The 27,015-nt window shown below is 48.1% G+C and overlaps 1 protein-coding gene across 2 annotated transcripts in view; it reads right to left on the minus strand.

Annotated features, from left to right (window-relative positions):
• KCNH1 (potassium voltage-gated channel subfamily H member 1) overlaps positions 1-27,015 on the minus strand; it is a gene marked incomplete at both ends in the record, with an annotated part of 282,586 nt that overhangs the window by 209,440 nt on the left and 46,131 nt on the right. The window contains one exon of one of the 2 annotated variants that reach the window (XM_080908290.1): positions 7,457-7,849. In XM_080908290.1, the coding sequence (XP_080764416.1) occupies positions 7,457-7,849 (393 nt within the window). Of the gene's footprint in view, positions 1-7,375; positions 7,850-27,015 lie in introns of both variants that reach the window. The other variant, XM_080908289.1, reaches the window with a different exon arrangement.

Genomic DNA, 27,015 nt, shown 5'->3' on the forward strand with positions numbered 1-27,015 from the left:
CCACTCCTGGTGTCTAGGACCTACTTCTGTCTAGTGTTCTATGATGTGGTTTAGACTGTGTTGAGTGACATGTGACCACCCCAGTGGCACACAGCATCCGCTCTCTGCCTGTAGCTCCTCCTCCTGCCGTCTAGATTCCCGGCAAGCGTTCCTCTTCTCTGTTCTCTCCACACTTTTGCCTTTTTTAGAAACTCCCAACACTGGCATCAGAGAGTATATAGATGTCTTTTATTTAGCAATGTGTGCCTAACTTTCCTCCATATATTTCCATGATGGGATAGGGTAGCTCTTTTCTTGATGAACCATATTCCACGGTAGGCTTAGACCATGATTCCTCTTGTTAACAGCAAGTTTTGCAAATGTCATAGAGGAATGCTGGTCATTTCAGCCTGGACCAGTGCAGGCTATGCCCTGGAATCTCCTCTTCCTCCTCCTCCTTTAAATCCTCCTCCTCTCCTCTTCCTCCTCCTCCTCTTCATCCTCCCCTCTTCCTCCTCCTCTTCCTCCTCCTCTTCCTTCTTCTCTTCCTCTTCCTCCTCCTCCTCTTCCTCCTCTTTCTCCTCCTCTTCCTCCTCCTCCTCTTCTTCCTCTTCCTCCTTCTCTTCCTCTTCCTCCTCCTTCTCTTCCTCCTCTTTCTCTTCCTCCTCTTCCTTTTCATCCTCCTCCTCCCCTCTTCCTCCTCCTCCTCTTCCTCCTCCTCCTCTTCCTCCTTCTCTTCCTCTTCCTCCTCTTCCTCCTCTTTCTCTTCCTCCTCTTCCTCCTTCTCTTCCTCCTCCTCCTCCTCCTCTTCCTCATTCCCCTCCTCCAGGTCCCCTGCACATGAAGAGTAGTAGGAGATGAGACCTGTGCACCGATGCAGACTGACTCATCTCTGCAGCCTACAGTAGCTCTCTGACATGTATCAGTGACCTTTCAGGCAAGTCACTGTCTAGAGGAACAAAGGAAAGACACTAACTCACAGTGTAGCATCTGTGAGTTTGTCCCCTTTCCTTGGCCCTTATACACCTCATGTCTATGCCAAGGATCTCTGCTGCTCAATGATGTCAATAAAATTGAGAACCAAAGCAGACATGCAGACTTCATCCTTCATCCTGGGTCTTGGTGGTGGCAGGAGGAACCCTGGATGTGGGTGTTTCTCTCCCGATGACTGTGATCTACAAGCAATGGCTGGTAGCCTGGGTCTAATTCAGAGATGGTGTAGATGCAGCTGCAATCCCCCTGCAGAGAGCACTGTCCAGATGTTTTATTTATCATTTTATCAGTTTTCTTCCTGACCCATGCTCAGGGTGCAAAGTCTTATAGAGAGACTCGTTTAAGCAGAGGCTCAGGTGAAAGACTGAGTGAGGTCCTGTGGCATTTACAGGACCTGGGAGTGTAGGTCATAAAGAATGAGGAAGGGGTGAGGTTGACACAGAGCCTATACCACGTAGCCTAAGCTAGTCTCAAACTCATGGCCTTCCCACTTCAACCTCCTGAGTAGCTGAAATTGGAGTCTTTTAACACTAAGCCAGACTTCTTTTGTTTTTTGTTTTTGTTTTTCTCTCTTTTTTGAGGCAAGGTTTTACAGTGTGTCCAAGGCTGGCCTTGAACTCACTATCCTGCCTTAGGCCTACACCACCACACCGATGCAGCAGGCATCTTTATCAGGAAGCTGACCCAGTGTGGTGATTTAAAGTGACAGAAGCTAAGAAGGTTCTAGAAACTAAAGCATGGTCTTTCTGGCCACCCAACCCCTCTAGGGCAGTAGCATGAGAAAGCACAGTGAGGAGGTTGACAAGTCACCCTTCACCTTCCCTCCTCCAATGTCTTCAGTTTCTTTTTTTAAATATTGATTGATTGATTGATTGATTGATTGATTGTATGTGAGTACGCTGTAGCTGTCTTCAGACACCAGAAGAGGGCATCAGATCCCATTACAGATGGTTGTGAGCCACCATGTGGTTGTTGGGATTTGAACTCAGGACCTCTGGAAGAGCAGTCAGTGCCCTTAACCACTGAGCCATCTCTCCAGCCCCTCACAGTTTCTTTACTTTCCACAGAGTAAAGCATTTAGGGTCCTTGGAAGAGGAAGAGAACCCACGGCCACCAGCACGCCTCACTCTTGGTGAGGATCAGCTGATCGCTGGCACCAGCTGGTCGGGTTGCTGCATGTCACTCAGCGAGGGAGAAAGGTGACTCCTAGCAGCACATCAGCACAGAGTGACCCAGAGACACCCAGTTTTCCCCCTCCCCACTCTGCACTTTCACACTGCAAGAGCAACAAGCACCAAGGTTTCCTTAGGAGAGGGGAAGCTTCATCCCCCACGACCCCAATTTTAATCCAGGAAGTATGCCAGGCCAACGGTCTGCCAAGGGCTCCAACACACCCTTTCCGAGCTTCAGCTCGCCCAGGTTGCAGATGGTCTGTCCTCTAACTTTACACTAACGTGCAACACATTCACAAACAGCCTCCAGAGCGGATGATTACCCACAGACGGGCAATGACGCAAATGGAGGCCATCTACATGAGCACAGCAAGTTGAAACAAAGGGTCATTTTCCGGCTGGAACCAGCAAGAGGGCCATGTCCACAAGCTGGATGCAAGATCACGGGCATGAGTGGTTCTATCCAGCTCTTTCGTAAACCAGACCTGAGCCGGGTCCAATCTTTTCCCTTCAAGTCTCCCCAACACACACACACTGCAACAACACTGCTGTCTTGTCCCCTCTTTTTTGGTGATATACACTGGCACACAGCCCACTGGTGTAACTGTGAAGACCCAGGGACATTAATTAAGCTCCATGTACATTTTTATGACAAACGAGTCAGTATTTTCTTCATTCTTCCTACACTCTCCCAGAATAAGAATCTAGACCAGAGGGAATTGCAGTCTTAGATCAGCAATGTTACAGCCTCAGTCAACAGTATAAGGCAAGAACAGGTATGGAGTATGAGCCATTAAACCTTGTTTGGCCTAGGGAGTGGCCTATTAGGAGGTGTGGCCTTGTTGGAATGGGCGTGGCCTTGTCGAAGTGGGTGTGGCCTCGCTGGAGGAAGAGTATCACTATGGAGGTGGACTTGGAAACCCTCTGCCTCACCACATGGAAACCAGTCTCCTGTTTGCCTTCAGATGAAGATGTAGGAACTCTGAGCTCTTCCTGCACCATGCCTGCCTGGATGCTGCCATTCTCCTGCCATGATGATAAAGGACTGAACCTTTGAACCTGTAAGCCAGCCCCAATTTTAAACATTGTTCTTAGAAGAGCTTCCTTGGTCATGGTGTCTGTTCACAGCAGTAAAAATCTAAGACATTCATAAAGGGACTTCGCTACAGCTTCCCCCAGATTAACTCTTGAGAAAAGTAGAGAGCCATGCCTCATGGCCTCCTCACCTCTACCTGCCACTGGCCCGGCTGTCCACTCCATTAACTTAAATAGTAGCTTTTCACAAAGGGTGCCCTCAGGGACCAGTGGCTCTGCCCCTCATTGGGATCAACACCACACTGTCTCCTCCACACTTCACGAGCAGCTTCGAGTCAGGTTGATTCACTTCCGTGTGGTACTGTTTTGATCAAATCTGTCACTGGGAAGATGAAGACAGGGCAGAAGGGGCCCAAGCAGTTCTGCAAGCAGGTGATTGAGTCCATGTGAGAGCAGCCCCCCTCCCCATGTCTGCTTTCTCTCCAGTGAGCTCAGAAGGGCCTATCCGTCTCTGGCCTCCTGTGCCCTCCTTTCACTCACTCCTAAATGTCTCACCCACTCCACGTCCTCTTCTGCGGGGCAAAGGTAAGACCTCTTGTTTTATCAAAGAGCACCTGGAGCAATGCAGAGCAGACTTAGAGCCCGGAGGTCTGAGTTGGAGCCGGCAGGGGGCTCAGGGTGGCATGAACAGAGCGCAGCTGTGACCAAAATAGGACCAGGGATCTCATCCCCAGCTTCCTCACACAGGCTCCCAACGTACCGCCGCTGTGAAAGGCACAGTCAGCTCTCATCCAATGCTTTAAAAGTTGTCTGACCTGAATCCCTTAACCCAAGAGCTGCTACGTATGATCGTGAGGTGATCAGACCTCGGGCTCCAAGCCCTTTCCAACACCAAGCCCACTGTTAATAGGCGCCTTTCCTAAACCGAATCATCCCACAAACCTGAAAATCAGGGGTTGTCTCTACAGTGCTCAAAATTGAAGGCTTCCCAACCCAGCACACGCAGTGCCTGAGAACAAGCTCTCCATCCTGTTAGCCTCTGGGGCGTGGAGACAATCTTTCGACGTGCTTGCAGCACTGCCAGACACTAATGAAAAACCATGGAAACTGAAGAACTGTCTGTTTAGCTGCAAAATTCCAATGTCACTGCCATAAATAGTACATGGCTATGAGTGTGTCCATGTGTGTACACATATGTATATATGTGCATATATATACACATGTATATGTATGTATATGTGTGTATGTACGTGTGTGGACATGTATGTATGGTGAATATGTGCATGTGTGTTAAGGTCTAGCTAAAATATTAAGGCCTAGATGGAACGTTAAAACCTAAGTAGAGTGGTAAGGCCTAGGTACCTGTTACCTGGCTAGCCTGACATTTTAGGCTGTTACTAATATAAGGACATTTTCTCTGATGTTTCTGCTGTTGGTAAGAAACTTTCTCATGCTCAGGTTTATCACACTTTTTGTTATGTTCTGTGCCCTTGGAAGCCAATCACGATAGAAGTCAGAAGAATTGTTCTGTATAGTTACCCGCAATAAGCACGGACCCAAACCGTCTAGGAAATCTCTTTTCGGTTACAATAACATATCTGAATTATATAAACCGATGGCATAACTCTTTTGAGAGGCAGACAGCTCCCAATATGAAGCTGTGTGTAAGATTTTATGGTATTTGCTTTGGTAAGCTAACTCTCGGATGGATCCCAACGTAAGAGACACCTGCACCAATATAAGAAAGTATTTGGAATAAGACTTCCATTTTGAGTAGTGGTCAAGTCAAGTTTAAGTTTCTAAGACCTCCCTGGAAACTGACATCCTTCTGCAGAGAGAAAAACAAAGCAAGTCCCATCCTGGTTGGCAAGTTAAATCATGAATGTTAGACAGTCCCCATCCTGGTAAACAGGTTAGGATGTGAATATTAGACAAGCCAAGTCCTCTGCCACAGTGAAATACCCCAACCAATGGGAGCAGGAGAAATGACAACAAAGACAGGTTCCTAAGAAAAATCCACTATCCTTAAATCATATTCATTTGTACATCTGTGTACTTGGCACAGATGTTTGTGGATCTTAGGTTTAAAAACTCCATAGGATCTTAATGTCACGGTTCAGCTCCCAAGCTCAAATCGTGGCCCTGATTGATCAGTCCTGGGGTGTACGCTTAATAAACTATCCCTGACTGACTGAGATCATGTGGCATGTGAAGTGACTCCTGGGCCCCAACATGTGTATGTGTGTACATGTGTATGTGGTGTATGCATGGCACATACGTGTGTGTGTGTGTGTGTGTGTGTGTGTGTGTGTGTGTGTATGAACATGAACAGTTGTGCATGGTATACAGAAGCCAGAGTAAAACATCTATCTCTTCCTCTATCCTTCTTCACCTTATTGTCTATGACAGGGTCTCCAACTGAAACTGAAGCTCAGTTCTAGCTACGCTGGCTCGCCAGCAAGCCCCCAGAATTCACCTGTCTCTGCACTCCCAGCAACGGGACTATGAGCATGCACAGTTTAACCTGTGTGCTATTACCTGTGTTCAGGTCTTCTTGCTGTCAAGAGCACTCTCATTCACTGAGCTCTCTCACAGCCCTTTAAGTGTATAACTGTTAGTTTGTTTCAGTATAAAATTTAACTTCCGATGTATGAGATCTCCTTTAGATTACAATAATATATTTGAACTATATAAGCCAACACTGTAACTTTTCTTGAGAGGCAGACCCCTCCCACTATGCTCTGCAGTTCACACTGAAGAATGCCAATATCCTCTCCAGAGGGGATTCTGTCCTCTGCATGTAGATGGTCTGTCCAGACTCATTTAATCTTGCAAAACTCACCGAAGGCACCCAGGAATTGGCCCTTGAAAGTTTACATTATATTGACAACTGGTTCCTGCTTGCACACCCCTGTAATACCAGCACTGAGGAGGCTGAGGCAGGAGGATTACAAGTTTAAAGCCAGCTACATAAGTTCTAGGCTGGCTACACAAGGCCCTGTCTCAGCAATAAAGTATCTTAAAACAAATATAGCAGGAGCCGTTCTGGAACATATTGTGTGTATTGATGCTCTGCCCTCCACCCTCTGATCTTGGAAACACTCAGTAGGAAAGCTACCCCCTGGCTGGACAGCAACAGGGATGTTGGTTTTCCCACAGAAAGCAGCTGATACCCTCAGCTACTGCCATGCTAGTCTGAAGGCAGAGGCATGGTAATGCCCTCAGCCAGTGCTTCCTACCCTGGATGGGAGTAGATTGTTTCTTCCATGGCTACCTTTACCCCAGAGGATGTGCCCTGCCTCAGCTTGGCCTCCAGATGGCTGCCTAGTTGCCCACAGTTAATCGTCCTGACCCTCTGTAATCTGAGACAATGAGGTCCGGGTGCTGAACAAGCTGGAGGTTTATCAAGCAAGCTGGAGGTTTATCAAGCAAGCTGTTTTCTCTTAATCCGGAATGGAGGAGAACGTCCCTCCGACCATTATCCAGATAAGAATCTACACTGCTCCTTGTGGTGACTTGGCATCCTTGCTTTTGGAAAGGAGACATTGGCTCCTCACCAGCCCAGGGGCCCTTCCTGCCACAACTGTCTCAGGCACCTGTTCATTGGCTGCCGGAGCATGTCCCAATCCCAACATGGCTACAAAGTATTTACAAGGCTGAGAGTCCACACAACCTCAGCATCTGCCTATCAGAGTAGCCCAGCAAACTATTACCTCCAAAACCAACACTAGCAGAGAAACAACTCTGCAACATTTCCCTGGAGAACAGAAATGGCCTCAGTTACCATCCGTTACAGCCTGTGGAACAGCCAGCATGGGGCAGGAGAAGAGAAAGCCTGTCATCAGGACACCCAACAGGTACACATCCAGCAATCCAGTACCAAAGGGAAGGCTCCCTGGTGTAGTGGCCATGCATGGCTGCTCCTGCAGCCTCCCTTCCCTGAGCCAGCAGCTGCACTCTTCCACGTGGAGGAAGAGTGAGCCCTCCGTCTCTTTCACACCCGCTCACTGACATGCAGGGCCTCTGGACCTCCAGAGGACAGGAACGGCAGGCAGGATACCCATGGTGCATGCTCCCTCTGTGGTGGCCATGGCTCATGCTGCCTCCCACCCACTCAACGCCTCTTGTGCTGACCACCCCCCATTCCATTCAGCTTTAAAGACATGACAACAAGGTCCAAGATTTGAGGCATGTACCTGACTCTCTCTCCCCTCCAGTGGTGGTGGGATCTGATCAGCAAAACCAATCTTCCCTGGATCACCCATAAAGGCACTAACCTCATCCACGTTCTCAAAAGCGTTGATGACATCATAGGGCAAACAGGACAGAAGGTCGATCACGAACCACGTCTTCAGGTAGTTCATGCGGATAAGTTTGGGGTCAGAGATCACTTCCCCCGCTGGCCCAACAAAGGTGGTGTGGAAATTCAGAACAATGTCCACCAAAAAGATGACATCCACGATGCTGTCCACCACCAGCCAGGCCACGTTATTCTGCCTGGTTTTGAAGGAGACATTGTAAGGAACCAGGATGGCCGTGTAGAAGGTCAGGATCAAGATGATCCAATCCCACGTGGTCTTAAAGACACAGTAGTGTAGGATGATGTGAGGAGGTGTCTTTGGCGCCTCTTGCTTGTACTGGGGGAGGATGTCTGAACCCAGCTGCAGGACCTGTCCAGAAAAACACCACCAAGAGACAAAGAGTTAGGATTGAACAGAAGCATTTCACCAGTCTGGATCTGCCAATGGCGAGTGCTCACAACACTTTGAACAGACCATTAGCTACAATAGCAGATGCTGAAGGAGAATGGGAGAATTTATGTGACCATGCTCACCGAAGTGCTCATACCGTAAACGACAGCAGGCTATTGTCTGGCTGACTGTGCAGGGTGCTAAATACCGAGTCGCGTTCATTGTCTTGTTCCTTTCTAAGCACAACCTTACTTATTTGTTTTCCCCTAGCCAGTTTTATATGTGACATGCGAGAAGCCAAGCAGAAGAATTAGGCAAGTTTATTCCATAATATTTATACATTTATCGTTCTGTGCCAAGAACAATGTGGATAGGTCCTGGGCATCTGGCAATGAAGAAAGAACGCAGGGCCTCCTCTCTTGGAGCTTACACACACTGAGCATTACTCTGTGCTGAGGATTCAAACTGTGATGAAGGCTGATCTGATCCGTCTTCCTGAGAAAGTAGGGCAGGGAGTATGAGAGAGACCACACTCCACCTGTGCTCAGAGCTGTGCTGAGTTTGACACAGAATTTCTTTCCCTGTGAAAAGGACTTATCAGAGCAAGTAAGGAAACATAGGGGCTGAGGTAAGTCAGAGGAGTGCTCCCCTCAGTCAGAGGAGTGCTCCCCTAGCATGGACTGAGCCCTGCATCTGACCCCCAGCATTCTATAAGCCAGTTGTGATTGTGCCAGGGCCCCATAACCCCAACACTGGCACATGAGAAAGAAAAGGAAAATCACCTTGGCTACACAGTGAGTTTGAGGCCAACCTGAGACATGGAGACCCTGCCCCCCCTCCCACCAAAAAGGGGAGGTAGGGCTCAAAGAACAAAACAGATAAAAACCAAACTAAATAGAAGGTTGAAAAGATGGAGTAGGAACAAAGACACAGCAGGTGTGCCCTTGACTTGGCTCCTCAGGTGTGCCCAGTCTTTGAATAAAAGAGGTAAGTACCCTAGAAACACCAAGACACACAGACAATACCACTCCCCGCACACAATCCCTTTTCTTTAGCCAAAGGTCAGGGCACCGTGCAGCTCCTCAAAACAGAAAGCCCTTAGACAACGAGCTGCTGAAGCCATGGGCTACAGAGATGATTGTACCCTGTCCCTACCAGGAGTGGCAAAGGTACTCTCAGAAGCCTGTTTCCCCTTCCCAAAGTTGCGAGGAAACAGCCACCTTCCTATCCTGCAGGGGTGAGCCAGAGGAGGGGAGCCTGAAATCCCACCATACCCCAGCAGTAGGAGGTCAATCCAGAGTGGAAACAATGTAAGAAGAGGGGATTGGGGAGGAGCCACTCCCGGTGTGTGGGGAGGAGCCACTCCCAGTGTGTGGGGAGGAGCCACTCACCCACAGTGAGCAGCACCCTGCCAGGCACAGAGGCACAGACTCCTGATGCCAGATGGTTGAGGCAGGAGGATCATTGCCAGTTCATGGCTAGACTGGGCCACAGAGTGCATCCCTCAGTGTCACTACAGACAGAGTGACAACTTGTTCTTTGACCCAAGGTGGGCTGAAAGTGGGACGTGCCAGCCCAATCCCCATCTGTGTGTTACAAGAAAGCACCGTCCCAAACTAAAGCTCCAAGAGAGATCTAAAGTCAATATTCAAAGTGCCCAGGTCCACAAACACCATTATACAAAGAACCACAGGAATAACACACTGAGTGAAACATAATCAGTCAATGCCAGGACTAGAAATGGCACAAACATCAGAGGCTTTCTGATTTCTTAGACACGCTGGAAAATAAATGGAAACATGGGACAGGATTAGCACAGAAAGAGCAGACGGAAAGAAGGGGCAGATGGAAGCTTCAGACCCCAGTACAGTAACCACTGTAAAAAAACAAACCATGGGTACCCTCATGAGCAAAGCTCAGGGGGTGGGCGTGGGGGAGTAAGTAACTTGAAAGCACAGCTGGAATCATCCTGCAGTTCTGGCTTCATGACAGACATGACCACTGCAACTCAGAGAGAAGGACAGTGCAACTGAGAAGCAAGCCACCAGGAAGACAGGGCGACCCTCATGAATGCAGGGGAAAGAATTTCAAAGCACTCCGCCGCTCTCAAGGAAGGATACGAAACTAGGCAGAAAACCAGCAAGGGTGGGGTGGGGGCAGGAGTGGGGGGGTGCTGAAGACCAGGCAAGGCAGGGACAGGAAGGGGAGCATGGGGCAGAGGTGGGGCAGGGCGGGGGCACAGGCCCTGTGCCCTATAGCTAACCTTTCACTTTATCATGACAACCCATGAGCTTTCCCATTAAGATGAGAAAAGGTGAGACATGGCCCTCACACTCTGGCTCAGCACTCTCACTACACAGTAAAACAAAACAGGAAAGAACCAGTGTCCAGGTCACAGAGGAAGTCACAACTGCCCCATTTGCAGAGAACACAGTGGTGTCTGTAGAGGTTTCTGCAGAATGAACTGTTAGTTACCAAGTTCAACAAGACAAGAGAGACGTACAAAAGCCACCGCATTCCTTTACCACAGACATGAACATCGGTGTGTTAAACTACCACTCATAGCTGCTGAAAAAATGCACAGGTATAAATGTAGAAAACTGTGTCCCCCTCAAATGTTGAAAACAACAGCAAGTCCATGAGACAGAGCCAAAAAATGAATTGACGCCATTCTCAGAACTTGGGAGACCCAACACACCAAACATATCCATTTCCCCCAAATGGACATCTAAGTTTAGCACAGTTCCCATCGAAATGCGTGTGTATGTTTGTATTTTCAGATAGGGTCTCTTCACTGGCCTTAAGCTAGCCAATTAAGACAAGCTAGTGCCAGCCCGAGGATCTGCAATCTGCCCTCCTCGCCCTGGGACTGTAAGTGCACACAAGCATTTCATGTGTGTTTGGGGGGTCAAGTCCATGTCCTCACTCCTGTGGACTGTGTGTGTCACCACCCGGTCCTTACTACAGGCGAATGATTCCAATTACATACCTACTTGAGATGACACAGTTATAAAAATATTACAGTAAATGGCTTCCAGAGCTGAAGAAGGGTGTGAGGAGGAGAAGACAGATTTGTGGGATGGTTTAGCTCCAGTATTTAGAACTGTCTGTGAATATTTAGTTATCTCAGATAAGTTTAGTGTTTAAATATCAACCAAATGTAGGCACATTGCAAATACTATGAATCTAGCTAAGGGAAAGGCAGGTGAAAAGGGAGGTGGAGTTTTAGGGCTTGTTCTGTTTTTTGAGACCCAGTCTGAGTGATAAGACTGCTCAACTAGATAAGGCTCCACTAGTAAGCAGCGATGTGCTGCTTACAAACTGAAGCCACCTACGGCTCCTTAGTTCTGGGTGGCAAGCCCTCAGGAAGAAGGTGTCCTTTCTGAGAGTTGCAGCCATGCCTGTGATCGTCTGATAAAAATCCACAATTATTTCTAAGTGGGGTTTTCCATTCTGAGTCTTCTGAGAGTACTACTAGGCCCTGCTTGAGGGAGGCCTGGACCAATGGTACCTCACCCTCTCTCCACAGTACTGGGATAACCACGTTTTCCTCATGCAGCTTCCCCTACAGGAGTACTTGGGAGGAGCTGAGGGAGGTTGATGGAGAATTGTGTGCAGCTCCCTCCTTCCATGGCCAAGATTCAGCTCTTACACATTAACCGCAGAGACAAGCATTTTAGAAGCAGATTTAGATGGTAGGGCTTTTTTTTTTCTTGCCCGTTTTCCAAGTGTTACAATCTGCACATGTGCGTGCATGTCTTCGAGTGTGTATAGATCACACGTGTGGGGGTACATAAATGTAGTTGCATAGACCAAAGGTTGAGAGTGGGAATCAACCTTGCTCACCCCTCCACTCTATTCACTGAGGCAGGGTCTATCGGTGACAGTAAGAACTCATAGCTACAGCGAGTCTCTGCAGCCCCCTTGCTCTGGGGCTCCCCTCTCTCCCTCCCATGGCTAGAACATGGGCTGGTGGCAGCTACATGGGTTCCTGAGGATTTAAAGGCAAGCACTTAACTGCCTTTCATTCTCTTTACAAGCCTGTGGAGAAAGCTACGAAGGGCTGCTAGAGACAGATTTAAGCATCTGACTTGGACTCTTGGAGTGTGTCACTCTGCGGTGAACTCTCTGAGTCATCATGACATTGTGAAAAACAGAAATAACACAGAATTCTGCAGAGCAAGCACTTCATCTACAGAAAATCAATACCCTTAAGAAAATTTCCTGACCAAGAGACCATTTTGCATCCAGTAAGCTATCTGGCTACAATCACCGCTTATAGAAGCTACAGCGACAAGTGACTGATTATTCATATTGATTGGAGAAGATCCCCATGAGATTGACCAAATTCCTCCCCAGGAGGGAACAAGGCAATGGATTCCCAGCACGAAGTCTGGTAACAGTGGATCAAAGCCTCCCCTAATCCAGGTGCTTCAGTGTGTCATTATCTGACTTGGGGCTTATGGAAGCTGGGGAGATAAGTAAGTCTACAATGCGCCTTCTGCATGAGCCTGAGGACCTAGGTTCAGAGTCCAAAACCCTCACAGAGAAGTCAAACCTGGTGTCCCATGAATGTAATCCCAACATTGGAGAAGGAAAGACAAGGAGGTCTCTGAGGCTTGCTGCCCAGCCAGCCTTGCCTGCTCAGAGCCAAGCCAATGAGAGTCTATCAGGAACACGGGGGACAGTACTTTAGAAATGACAGTAGTTTAGGTTGACCTTTGACCTTCACACCATACACACACACACACACACAGAGAGAGAGAGAGAGAGAGAGAGAGAGAGACAGAGACAGAGACAGAGAAAGAGGGAGGGAGGGGAAGGGAAGGGGAAAGGGGGACAGGAGGGAGGGGGAAGAGGAGACAGAGAGAGAAAGAAGGAGGGAAGGAGGTGGGGGAGGAGAAAGGGGGAAGGAGAGGGAGAGATGGAAGGAGGAGAGGGAGAAAGAGAACAGAGACAGAAACAGAGAAAAGGGTTGCTATCCTCCAAAGGGCCAGATCTTCTGGGATCAGAGTTAGAGCAGGTATGTGGACCTTGCCCAGCTCTATGCCTTGGTTCCACACTCGGCACTTTCCACAAGCTTAGCCTAGTGTGGAAAACAGGATGCTCATCTGGAATGAGCTGGCCTGTAAGTCTTGGAACCAAAACACAATGTTCCTACCAACTTCTCTGCCCTCAGCAGCATGGGCAGGTGTTTCTAGAATGTTCCTTTTGGTCAGTCTGTCCAAATGAAGCTTAGGGAGGCAGAGAGATAGCAGCCTTCCTACAATACCTCCTATCCCAGTTAGGGGTCTAGTGTTATGTCCAAACACCACAACCAAAGCAGCCTGGGGAGGAAACATTTTATTTGGCTTACGCTTCCATGTCACTGCTCATCATCAAAGGAAGTCAGGACAGGAACCTGAAGGCAGGAGCTGATGCAGAGGCCATGGAGGAGTGCTGCTTACTGGCTTGCTCAGCCTGCTTTCTTATAGAACCCAGGGCCACCAGCCCAGGGATGGCAACACTCACAATGGGCTGGGCCATCCCTCATTAATTACTAATTAAGAAAATGTCCTACATACCTACTTGCAGCTGGGTGTTATACAGACAGCCTCTCAGCTGAGAGATGCCCTCCTCTCAGATGACTATAGCTTGTGCCAAATAGACATAAAACTACCCGGCCCTCTTCCTAAAGGCAGGCCTGTATCTAAGTACATGTCCTGGTTCCATGCTCAGTACTGTTCCCAAGCTTGGTCCAGTGACTCCCTCAGCCTGGCTGAGGTCCCCTAAGGCAGATGCCATTTCTCCCAGTGTAGGATCTCTGATGTACGCTCTCCCCATCCTCTCTGTAGGACATCTGAACAAGGCAGGTTTCTGTCCTAGATGCTCTAAACTGGCCTGCATGGATGGGGCTAGGAGTGCTCCCACCAACAAGGGAACAGTGCTCAGAAAGGGGAGTGCTCCCACCAACAAGGAAAGAGTGCTCAGAAAGGGGAGTGCTCCCACCAACAAGGAGACAGTGATCAGAAAGGGGAGTGCTCCCACCAACAAGGAGACAGTGATCAGAAAGGGGAGTGCTCCCGCCAACAAGGAAAGAGTGCTCAGAAAGGGGAGTGCTCCCACCAACAAGGAGACAGTGATCAGAAAGGAGAGTGCTCCCACCAACAAGGAGACAGTGATCAGAAAGGGGAGTGCTCCCACCAACAAGGAGACAGTGATCAGAAAGGGGAGTGCTCCCGCCAACAAGGAAAGAGTGCTCAGAAAGGGGAGTGCTCCCACCAACAAGGAGACAGTGATCAGAAAGGGGAGTGCTCCCACCAACAAGGAGACAGTGATCAGAAAGGAGAGTGCTCCCACCAACAAGGAGACAGTGATCAGAAAGGGGAGTGCTCCCACCAACAAGGAAACAGTGATCAGAAAGGGGAGTGCTCCCGCCAACAAGGAGACAGTGCTCTTCATCAGAGAGTCCTATGCTGCATTTTAAACCCCCACAGTCTGCCTATGAGAGTGACAGGGATGGGGAGGCAGAGGCTCCGTGCAATGGAGGATAAAATGACTCACCCAACATCACAGCAGGGCTGAGGAAGCAAAGTAGGCAAGGGCTGGCATGCTGCCAGCTCAGAGCATGCAAGTCACACACTGCTCTAGACACCTCATGAAACAGGTGACACACAGTCTTCATCTCGAAGCCCAGGACATTAGAAGGCATTCCAATCATGTCCCAGCTGGGAAATACATCACAAAGTAAAAGGTTTGCTCTCAGCCATTCTGCAGTCTACAGAAAAGACACTAACCCCAAATCCAGTTTCCTAGTCCAATATTTCTTCTTCTGTAGTGTGGCAACTCTCCTAAAAAACTCAGGCTCACAGTTGAAGGCACCATCTCCCCTCCCAGTGTTGACCTTCTCCAGAACGGCTCATTAAGGTCCTTGTCCTAGCTACATTTCTGCTGGTATAGTAAGAAAAACCCTGACCAAAAGCAACATATGGAATTAAAGGGTTCCTGGGGTGACAGTGCCAGGTACTGGGCCACCACAATAGGGAGGTCAAGGTGGCCCTGCTCACTCTTTATCCACAGTCAAGAACAGAAGTGAACACAACCCTACAGCCTGCTGGCTCTCTCTATACAATGTCCCTTTGCCTAGGAACCCACAGTGAAATGGGGTTTCCTATACCAACTAACAATCTCCCACAGACACTCCCACAAGCCACCTGACCTAGATTATTTTTCATCCAAAAGTCCTCTCTCCCCTATTCCCAGTGATTATAGGTTGTGGCAAATTAATAGTTAAAACTAACCATCACAAATCAGGTAGGTTGACCTGAGCCTGTGTTCCCCGCCCCCCCATAAAAGTCATCAACCTATATGTAGGGGAGAGTCCGGAAATGACATCATGCTGAGTGGTTTTGCTAAGATGGGTAAGAGGCTGTGATTTCTTACACTCTTGGTTCATGGCTCCAGCAGTTACAGGTCCCCACGCTCAGTAGGGGTGGCTTCCCTGTCAAAGGCTAGCCCCTCCACCTTCCCTAAGCCTCATCTTCTCCCACCTGCTCCAGGGCCTCACTGCCTCAAGTTCCCATGATGCTCCTCAGTCCTTCCCCTTAACCTTTCTGTGGACACAAGTTCTTTCTATTACATCAGAGACACAATTCAACTTCCTTTTCTTGCCGATTCCCTTTGTAGCCAGACTCTTAAAAAGAAAAGTCAGCGCCTTCACCTTTTTGCCCTCGAGTACCTGCCTCACATCTTGTCTGATCACTGCCTTTAGTCTCTAGACACTGGCAAGGTCATCAGCAATTTCCATGTGGCTGAATGTATTAGACTCTCCTCCCCTCCCTCTCTCCCTCCCCTCCCCTCCCCTCCTCCTTCTCCTTCCCCTCCCCCTTCCTCCCCCTCCCCTTCCCCTATTCTTCCCCTCCCCCTCCCATCCCTTTCTCCTTTCTCTCCCCCTCCCCTTTCCCTCTCCTTCCCCTCCCCCTCCCATCCCTTTCTCCTTTCTCTTCCCCTCCCTCTTCCCTCCCCTCCCCCTCCCTCTCCCCTTCCCCTCCCTCTTCCCGCTCCTTTCCCTTCCCCTTTCCCCTCCCCCTCTGAAGCATTTTAGAGATTTTTTTTTCTCTCTCTTCTGTTGTTTAAAGGTGTATGTGTGTGTTCAAGTGTGTAAGATGGGTATACACAGATGTGTATGCATAGGGAGACCCAGAATTTGCCTTGAGTGTTTTCCTCAATTTCTCTATGCATTTGAGGCAGGGTCTCTCAGTTTAGCCCGGAGCTCACCAGTTGGCTACTTGAAGCCCCAGGGATCATCTGTCTCTGACTCCTGGGTGCTCCATTACAGGCAACCACCATGCCTGTCCGGTTTTTATATTGGTTCGGGGGATCTGAACTATTATATGTAAGTACACTGTAGCTGTCTCCAGACACACCAGAAGAGGGAGGGCATCAGATCCCATTACAGATGGTTGTGATTGATGGAGGATATGTCATAGAGTTACAGGAGTTAAAGAACATACAAGGGCTGTACTTATTCCTTCTGGGGCTGAGAGCAAAGACCCAGAAAATGGTAACTGTGGTGGTGTGGGTATGTTTGGCCCCATAGATTCATGTTTGAATATCTGGCTATACATGGTGGCACTACTAGAAAGTGTGGCCTTATTTGGTGAGGCATGGCCTTGTTGGACAAAGTGTGTTATTGTGTGAGCAGGCTTTGAGGTCTTCTGTGCTCAGGCTCCGCCCAGCATGGACTTTAGTCTCCCCCTGGCTGCCTACAGAAGACAGTCCCTCCTTGCTGCCTGGAGATCAAGAGGTAGAACTCTCAGCTCTGTGGCTGCACTTCCTATCTTGGGGTTCTGGGCAGGGAAGGATGGAGTGCAGTCCAAATGGGCAGGTCAGCAGGAATTTGGTCCCTCATTGCCGGTGGTTGAGGGTTATCTTCTCTGAGGATTTCAGTGAAACAGTGTATTGCTTTATTCAGGGTGAACAACCTTGGAGAGTGGGAAGGGGTTCCTCTTAGGGTGAATGTTCATCGGCTGAGACTTAAGGTGCTGGGAATACCTCATTTGCATGGAGAGGCATTCCAGGAAGTCGAACCCATAATTTGGCCAAGGACTATGTGACATTCCTCAGGTAGAGGATGTGAGGGTCAGGCTCCCCAGATAAGGTCAGGCAGAGAAGAGGAAGTCCTGCTGAAAAATGGGAGTTCTCCATTTTCCCACTGAGCTTAGGGAGCTGTCTGGTCATGATAGACTGCAACCTTCACAGCAGGGTTTCCCAACACAGCTCCTTCTCCAGCACCATGTATGCCTGTGTGCTGCCATGCTTCCTGCCATGCTGATGATAGACTAAACCTCTGAAACTATAAGCCAGTGCCAACTAAATGTTTGCCTTTATAAGAGTTGTCTTGGTCATGGTGTCTCTTCACAGCAATGGAAACCCTAAGATAGTAACCATACTCTAATACCCTACTCTGGGCACATGCCTATGATGGCCTCAATATGGAACATTCTCTCTTGTCTGTGCCATGCGCATGGCAGTAGTGTAGAGAAAGCCTAGAAAGTCCAAGTCTGGAGGCTGAGAGGGACCTTGATAGCCACATGCAGCCAGTGGTTAGCATGCGGGCAGGTTGGCCGTGAGATTCTTTCAGAAGACATGAGCTTAGACACATGATTCTTTCTGGGATCTAAATGGCCCCTGAAAGGATCCTCTCAGGAGAGCTATGTGGCACACACCCACAAGCAACAGAAGGCACCCGAATCAGATGGAGAACTGCCTTTCTAAGGGTGACCCCCAGAGTCCTCCCCGCTCTGCCTAACAAACTGGCTTACTTCATCATTTAAAGACACACAGAGACGAGAGAAAAACATCTCTTCCATCACCCACACAGCCTCCCATATCCCTCTCCATGAACAGAAAGACAGCGCTGGCTCCTACGTGTTCCCTTCTTTCTACTTCCTCATAGCAGCTTCACAAAGCTCCTCAGCTTAAGAACGGCCTAATGTTTATGACTAGGGTCTAAGGACAAACCCATCTATGTGTTCAAAGGAACAAAGAGCTCTGGGTGTTAGCATGGCTGAGGCAGGGCTCGGTCACAGATGAAAGCCTGACTTGGGGCTACAGACATCCTGAGGTACAACATAGCTTCATTCTGTTACAGACGCCCTTCTCCATAAACTGAGCAGGTGCTATTTTTAGGGTTTTCCATGATGCACTTGCTCTTTAACAGATGCAGAATACTAACTCAGACACACTAGAGCGCTGAGCAGCCGCCATGAGATGCCTCACACTCACCGGCAACTCGGCAATAACTTGATTCCTGCCCATTCTTCTGAGCCCTTCGGCTGCATTCTTGGGACACTGTTTTACAAATTTTAGGATGGTTTGGAGTTGAGGTATACCAGCCAGAGATGATGTTACTGTGTGAGATCCACCACAAACCATCCTCTACTGTCCACAATGAGACATGCCATGCCGCTGTCACAGGGGAGGTGGGGAGGGATCCAAGTGTGAGAACAAACCAGCATTGGCCGAGGACCAGTCTTTGCTTCTTTCCTTCCTTTGTTGTATAATAAACATTTACCAGGTACTTGGCATATTTTAGCACTGTGGCATGTGTCTATTTGATTTTGTGTGTGTGTGTGTGTGTGTGTGTGTGTGTGTATGTGTGTGTGTGTGTGTGTGCATGTGTGTATATGTACCAATACAGGTACATGTGTATGTGGGTACATGTGTGTCCATATTGCCTGTAGAGACTACAACACAGCCTGAAATATCATTCCTCAAGGGTCACCTAGTTTGGGGCTTGATTGTTGCTTGCTTACTTGCTTGAGACAAGATCTTCCTAGAGCTTCACCCACCCTGGCAGGCCAGCAAACTCCAGTGACCTATCTGCCTGCCTCTGCTACTCAGATGGTATTATAAGCAAGCACTACTCCAGGCTCTTGTGCGCTTCTAAGATTGTTCTTGTGCTTCTCCCGGAACCATCTCCCTGTCCCAGAATCGTGCCTGGTTTAAGAATACATACAGAGAAACGGCCCTGCCGGGAAGACCGGTCACCTACTGGAGAAGGCAGGTGAAAGTCAGTCATACTTGGGGAGGGTCTGAGAAGGACATGCTGACAGCCTGGGGTGGGCAGGGGATCAAGGAACAAGACCCTTGTAGGGAAATGTGACAGGTCCAAGCAGGGCTTTCATTCCGCATGTGAAGGAAGAAAAGAAAGTTCCCACCAAGAGATGAAGTAAGATGGACCAGATGAGGAGGCTATGTCCCCATGCCAGGGAACAACAGCCTGGGGAGACTGAGGTTCCAGCACTGAGTGAGGGCAGGAAGCAGCTGAACAAAGGGTTACTCCAGTCTGGGGTCACCATGTATAATTTAAATATGCCCAAAGACGCACTAAGAAGCTGTTAAAGCACTGCCATTTTTAACAGAGCACAATTAGATCAGACGTGTGTTTTCAAGCACCAAAAATCCACACACACACCTTCTAAGGTCAGTGACACACCGGTTGCTCAAGGATCCGAGGAGGATTAACAAAGCTAAACAGCCTTTCAGCCTGCTGGTCCTCCAAGGCGGAGGTTGGCGGGAGGACCTGGGTCAGTCTGACTCCAGATTTCTGTCTTTTTCCACTACATCATCCTGTTTCCAGCAGAAAGAGAAGAAAGAGAAGTGAGTGCTGCAAGAAAACCCTGGGGCTGGTGTCAGCTGGATGTTTACTGCTTTTTCACCAAATTCGAGTGCAGGTTTGACCTGTGGTGTCACTGAACTTTGTGCTGTCCCTTTCCCGACTCTAGCAAACAAAGCTCACAAGAATGCAGTAAGCGCGTCCTGAAAATAATCCTCAGAGAAGGGCAGAGGCTCCCTCCAAGCCCGACAGACCCTATCAACCCAATAAGCTACCTTCAGGGTTGGGAGGAAGGTGAGCTCCATTGGTACAGCCTCTCCCCAAGCCCGCCTCCAGCACATCAAGCAGTGGCCATTTCTAAGCTCTCCAGTGACATCACTAGATGAACTGTGTAGCAGGCCCCGCCCCACTGTCCACCTGCAGTGAGGATTCCTTCCAACAACATGCTAGGGGTTCTTGGAGTTCCCCCCCACTCTCAGGAATTCTTTCTCACCTTTCCTTAATAAATCTATGTTTCACCCTACCCAAAACTATCATTATAACAAGCAAAATGGGCTAAAGAGAGGGCTCGGTAGGTTACGTGTTGAAGGGTAAACCCAAGAACCTAAAAGCTCCCAATCATGGGGAGGTAGAGCCAGGAAGGCCCAGGGGATGACTGGCCAGCCAGTGACTTCTAGGCTCAGTGAATGGTATCTCAAAAGAAGAAAGTAATCAAGGGAGAAGCATGTTGTTGACATCTGATCTCCACACAGATGCACACACATATGCATATACACCATATACACACCACACATACAGACGTGCACACACTCACACACACACAGACCTGTACACACTCACACAGACCTGTACACACTCTCACACACACACAACTGATTTCCAAACCCAGATGCATACTTGCAAATGAAGTTCCACCCACTAGGGTGATGCTCTCTACAAAGCTTCCTGCAGTGGAGTCAGGAACACTAGCATTCACCCACAGTCTCCACAGACAAAGGGAGTCAATGCCCCAGAACCAGATGGAGTGAGACTATCCTTTCCATCCAGACTGAAGATAGTTTGTTTAAGATAAAGAACCACATTTTGACTCATACAAACCCTGGCAGCCTCCACTATAACAGACTGGAACCAGAGAAGGAAAGATCCTGGCTAGCTTCAGCCTAAATGTCGGAAGCAGGGACCAGAAAGAACAGACCTGACATGTGTTCAATAACGGAACTGCATCCGTACCAGTCCTCTGAGCTCCTGCACAGCCAGCCGTGCTGGTGATGAGACTTTTCCTGGGGAGATACAGCATACACGTCTACTCACCCCAGAGAGGAAGCCCATGATAGACCAGAGTGCAGACGCCATCAAGGTCTAACTTAGTGGATGAATGAGTTCTACTTACAGGCAGAAATTACTGAAAGCAGCTGCATTAATCACCAAGGTCTACCCAGCACAGGTGGCAGCTGGGAAAGCCTGGAACACACTGCACAGCCCGCAGCAGCTCAGCGGGTTGGGACTGTCCTTCCCTAGCCACTCTGGTCTAAACCTCTTCAGGCAACTCAGCTGCTTTGAGTCTTTGCAGCTCAGCTTCCTCCCATCAAGCAGGCTCTCAGCTTTTATTGCTTACTCTGGTGGGCAGTAGATCTGGTCAGTTTCAGGGACTTCCTGAAGCTATTTTGAGTTGTTTAGCTTCCTGCTTAAGGAGAGTCCTGCAGGACTGAACATTCATCTCAGAGGAATGTGTTAGCCAACCAACTGGCTCCCAACACCCTGAGGCAGAAGGAAGGACCGCATATACGGGGCATCTTTTTTCATATTTCTCAAACTCACACTTCAGAAAATTAAAAATAAATTTAAATGCTAGGTTTAAGCACAGCATCTGATAACACTGACCAGTGGCCGATGGTGGGAGAGAAACAGCAGCCTTTGTCACTAAGGGGCAGGTAAGCCAGTCTTATTGAGTGTTAAACTTCAGTGTTTTATATCCAGTTTTAACTGTTCACACCCTCTGTCTCCTAACTCTGACATTAGCTGTCTCTGACACCAGCATCAATGTTCAGAGAACCAATGGGCACATTGCTATAGAAAATTTTGGTAAGCTGTTTGTTTTTACAGATATGCCAAATCTCTGGTTAATGATGATGGGATATTTAATAAACATACAGATCTAACTTGGGAAGTAGGGACCTGGGACCCAGGACCACTACAGCCCAAAGGAGGGAAGCCCAAGCCCCCAGGCCTTGTACAGAACCAGGCATTACAGCAGCTGCCCTACCCTGGGGAAGCCACCTGCTCTTGTGGGGCTGCCTGTGCAAAGCAGGCAGGAGGACTATACACAAGTCCTCCGTCCAACACTTTGGAGAACGGGAAAAGAAACAAGTCACCCGAGTCTGATGCTGTATGAAGCTGGAGTCCCATTCTGTGCCAGATACATGTAGGAAGGAGCCAAGTAGCACTCCCATGACTCAGGCCAAAGCCTTCAGAGACCAGATGAAGTATCTCCCCATAATAAAGTCAGAGCCACTGCCTCCGCTGTCACATCACCTGGCACCAAAGGACTGCCACCAAGAAGCCATCATTGTGGACAAGCTCAAAGGGGGGGGGGGTATTCAACAACACAAGAGGAGTAGGATATTTCTAAAGCAGTGACAAATTCAAGAAGTCAATGTAGGTAAACTAAACAGTATTGTGATTTTGGTTTTGAGACAGGTTCTCACTAGCTTTGAACTCAGAGAGATCCACCTGCCTCTGCCTCCAAGGGTTGAGATTAAAGGTGTACACAACCAGCAAGATGCTGTTTTGTTTCGTTTTTTAAAGAGGAAGACTTGAAAGATAAATTGAATTCTTGGAAAGAAAGGCATAGGCATTATCATGAATAACTCAATGAACAGATTAAGCAAGAGACCTACATGTCAGCATAAAAGGAAATGCTCGGTCAAGCAATAATCCTGGATCTAAAGACATTGGAGCATGTAAAGAGTAATGAGTGAATTATCTTCAGACTCTACTATGATGAACATCCTCCTCAGACTCCACCATATTAGACTTCCTCCTCAGGCTCTGCCATGATAGACTTTCTTGGAATGAAAGTAGCTCATAAGTAAGCTGTAGGCTGCAAAGGAACATGTTGAGCAGGTGAACTAGTAAGATACACATGAACAAATCAAGTCAGGAACTGACAATAAAGGAAAAAGACAGCCAACAAGGCAGTTACGAACAAGGAAACTATGTGTAGGAGGGTTTCAGGACTGAAGTATTCCAAAGTCCTTGTATCCTTTTGAAAGAATTAAGATGATTAATGGTTTAAATGTTACTGATTTATTATTACAGTGTGTCTGTGTGTATGTCTGTGTGTGTGCCTGTCTGTGTGTATGTCTGTGTGTGTATGTCTCTGTGTGTCTGTGTGTGTCTGTATATATCTGTGTGTCTGTGTCTGTGTGTGTCTGTGTGTGTATCTGTGTGTCTGTGTCTGTGTGTCTCTGTGTATGTCTGTGTGTGTGTGTATCTGTGTGTCTGTGTGTGTCTGTGTTTACATGTTTGTGTGGGCATAGAGGTGTCAGGGCATACCATGGAGGTCAGATGACTATGCTGTTTTTTTCTTCTGCTTTCACATGGTCCTGGGACTTGAACTTGGGCCATTAGGCTTTTTGCAGCAAGAAGTTCTACTCTCTGAGCCATTTTGCAGTCCCTTAAAATGATTAACTTCCATGCATGGTTAAAAATATTTCAAAGACATAAAATAAAAAATAAAATTGAAAGAATAGAAAAAAGAAGTGTTTCTTTAAATCAACAGAGACTGAGTTAGAACTGGCCAAACTGAGGGAGGAAAAGAAGAGAGTCATAAAGAGAAAACAAAATCATGTGCTTCAAGAAGTCTGACTATGTGTGAACTAACAAAGGCATAGCGGATGACAATCCTCACAAGGGGTAGAGATAATCTGAGAGGACTCAGGAGCACAGCGCCGACCACTCGCAGATGCATGGCACCTCATCACTGTGCCCAGCTTTATAATATAATGGTGATTCCTACTCTGTATGCTGTCTGGAGAATTGCTTATGGTAACGTATGTTTAGTTAATACCTGGCTTACAGAGTATTAAAGTGATATGCAGACTGTGCACCCTGTAAGACTTAAGATGTTTCTGAGGCAGATGCACTTTGCTGAAAGCAAGAGTCGGGAATATAAAAACCGAGAGACTGACAACTTACAAAATAGATGGGAAATACTGACTCAGAAGAATCAGGCACACTATTAAGGGCAATAATATTTAGGCAAAAATCTTTTTATTGACCATTTTATTTATTTACATTTTAAGTGTTATCCCCATTTCCAGATTCCCCTCTGGAAACCCTCTATCCCATCCCCCCTCCCCCTGCTTCTATGAAGGTGCTCCCCCACCCACCCACCACTCCTTCCTTTCCACACAAGCATTCCCCTACACTGGGGCATTGAGCCTTCCCAGGACCAAGGGCCTCTCCTCCCACTGATGTCCAACAAGGCCATCCTCTGCTACATATGCAGCTGGAACCATGGGTCACTCCCTGGGTTTAGTCCCTGGGACCTCTGGGAGGTCTGGTTGGTTGATATTGCTGTTCTTCCTATTGGCTGCAAACAGTTAGGCAGAAATCTCATACATAAAAAGATGACTATCTGGAAGACTCCATGCTTCCAAAGGAGGAAAGCAACCAACAGTCCTCCCCAGCTATGACACTCATGGACCACATCAATAACAAAAATGGCCATGATAAGCCTAGGGGTGCAGTCGTGGCACACATGCTTTGGTGGTAACCAACAGTTCTCTAATTGTACATAAATCCAACTGGATAAAAGAGAAAATGTGCCTGATACTGGAAAGCTAGCTCTTGGTTAGGGTTTTACTGCTGTGAAGAGACACCGTGACCAAAGCAACCCTTATAAGAACAACATTTAATTGGGGCTGGCTTACAGATTCAGGAGTTCAGTTCATTATCATCAAGGCAGGAACATGGCAATGTTCAGGAAGGCATAGTGCAGGAGAAGCTGAGAGTTCTACATCTTTATCTGAAGGCCACTAGGAGAAAACTGACTGCCACGTGGCTAGGAGGAGGGTCTTATTGCCCATCCCCATAGTGACACACTTCCTCTAACAAGCTCATATCTCCTAATGCCATTCCCAGACCAAGCATATTCAGATCACCATAATAGCTACTTACCCAGGGCTGGTCAAGTCATAAACTGTACAACTGCCACCTTACTAAAACAGAAAGTCTCTAACTACATGCTAGATATTTGCCCTTCTACCCACAGAAAAGTGCAGCCCTCCTCACCCTCATCAAGAAAACTTTTCTTTGCACCAGGTAGACACCATTTCAGAAAATGACAACCCAGTCCCAACTCATACTTCTACAACACAACTCCTGCAACTCGGGCTCAGGGATCACTGCTGAAGGTGGGAATGAAGAGCCGGAGATGTGGGGAGTTTACTGTGAGATGGTGTCTTCTAGGAACGTAGGAAGCCACACACATAAAATCTAACCAACATGGCTGCCTAAACATTAGCTGAACAAGAACAACACTAGCTGACATGGCAAATGAACAGGGGAAAGCACGCGAGGTCTCAATGCCACACAAATAACTACAGGTAACTAAAGAATGTTGAGAGCAGGGTAGGTAGCCTGCCCCAGGGAAGAGCACACCAATTAGTTATCCAGTAGCAAACAGTCAGTGATGAAGACATGTGTACGTATGAGTAACATTATATATACACCGAGTGGGTTGTATTTATGTGTTTAGGAAGACAAGTATATACGCATATATGAATGTAACAACCGATTGAAAAAGTGGCCGAGAATTTGAAAGAAAGAGCAAGGTGAGGTACATGGGAGGGTTTGGAAGGAGAAAAGGGGAGAGGTAGATGGTATGATTATGTAAATATAAAATAAATAAAAATAAAAAAATACTAAAAAATTAAGATGAAGATAAGACCTACAATCTACAAGAAAGATAACTCATCTAGCAACAAAACTAGCCAAAACAAAAAATAAATGTGTGTACTAAAAACCAAACTTGGATCCTCAGTAAGAGAAGTAGATATGCACCTACTCTTGATTTTCCTGAAGTCAGAGTCTTTCTCTGGCCTGGACCTCACTTTATAGGCTAGGCTCACTCACTGGCAAACCCCAGGGATCTGCTCTCCAGTGTTGGGATTACAGGCACACACCATCCCTGGCTTTTCAGATCAACCTCATGCTTAAACTACAAGCCACCTCTTACCTCAAAAAAGTCAGCAAGTTTTCTCTAGCCCCAGGGCCCTCCTCTGTAAACCAGCCCAAGGTATTCAGAGACTGGGGTGTACATAGCCTGCCCCTTAGTGCACCTCCTGTCTTAGAGGCTGTGGGAGGGGACTATGAACAAAGGCACAGTGAGGACCAAGTCTGGCTGAGCTAGGAGACAGAGCAAGCTGACAGACAAGTAGGCCTTAGAAACAACACAGACTGCTGTTGCAGGACCACAAGACTGTGTCTGCTTCCCCCAGAGGCTTTCCCTGGGCTCCTCTTGTACCAAGGATATTTGACTGAGAACACAGGGCAGTATCAACTACAAACTGAAGATAACATCCCCTGCCCTGCTGTGAGCATCATCAAGGCTTTCTGTTTTCCAATCCTGCATGGGAGAAGTGTGGCAGTCCTTACTGGGTTCTCACAGCACTCACCTCTGTAAGCCCCTTTCACCTCATCAGAGGAATGAGGACTTAGGTGGGAAGGGGCTCAGGGGTCAGGGCAGAGTTCCTGAGCAGACTCCCTGCAGGAAGGAGTGAAGGCAGCAAAGCCATGCTGTCACAAGAAAAACTGCTATCACCTAGGTGGACTCCAGCAGGACCCAGTCACAGGCTTTTACATTTAGGTGCTTCCTCCATGAGAAAGATCTGAGAATAGAAACCTCCAACTCTCTGTCAAGGAGATAAAGGACCTCTCCCTCTGATCCAAGTGTCTTTCTCAACAAGACCTTGTGCCCTTCCTCCCTTCCTCCCCAGAGGCTGTTGGCCACCAGACTGAGAGAACAAAGGGGACAGAGGTGGAGACCAGAGTTTAGGTGGCCATGAGCATAGCCTTGGGAGACCACCGAAGCAAGAGAAAACAACTTTATTGTTCCATGGAGGGTACATAAGGGGATTTTTAGAGGTATGGGTGGTAAGGATTAATTGGCCATGGCACCAAGAGAGCAGGAAGGGCTGACTGGTGATAATACAGTACCTACTTATCATGTGGGTGGGAAACAAGAGTGAGGTGTGTGTGTGCTGAGTTACACAGCCTTGTAGAGAACTCCATACAAGGTCACTTTTCAGACAAGGCCAGCCACCTGTGTCCAGGGACACTATCTAGACAAAGACTGACAGAGACAGGGAAGCCCTGCTGATAAGCCCCCCATTTTGCACAAAGCTTAGAAAGCCATCTGGCCATGGGGGACCGCTACCTTAAATAGCAAGGTTCCCCAACAAGGCCTCACCTCCAGAGAAACCATGTCACTAGGCTTGGCCTTGCTGGCCATGGGGAAGGAAGAACCCTCTGCATCACCTTC

The sequence above is a fragment of the Micromys minutus genome (assembly GCF_963924665.1).
Source record: "Micromys minutus genome assembly, chromosome: 1".
NCBI classification, from domain to species: Eukaryota; Metazoa; Chordata; class Mammalia; order Rodentia; family Muridae; genus Micromys; species Micromys minutus.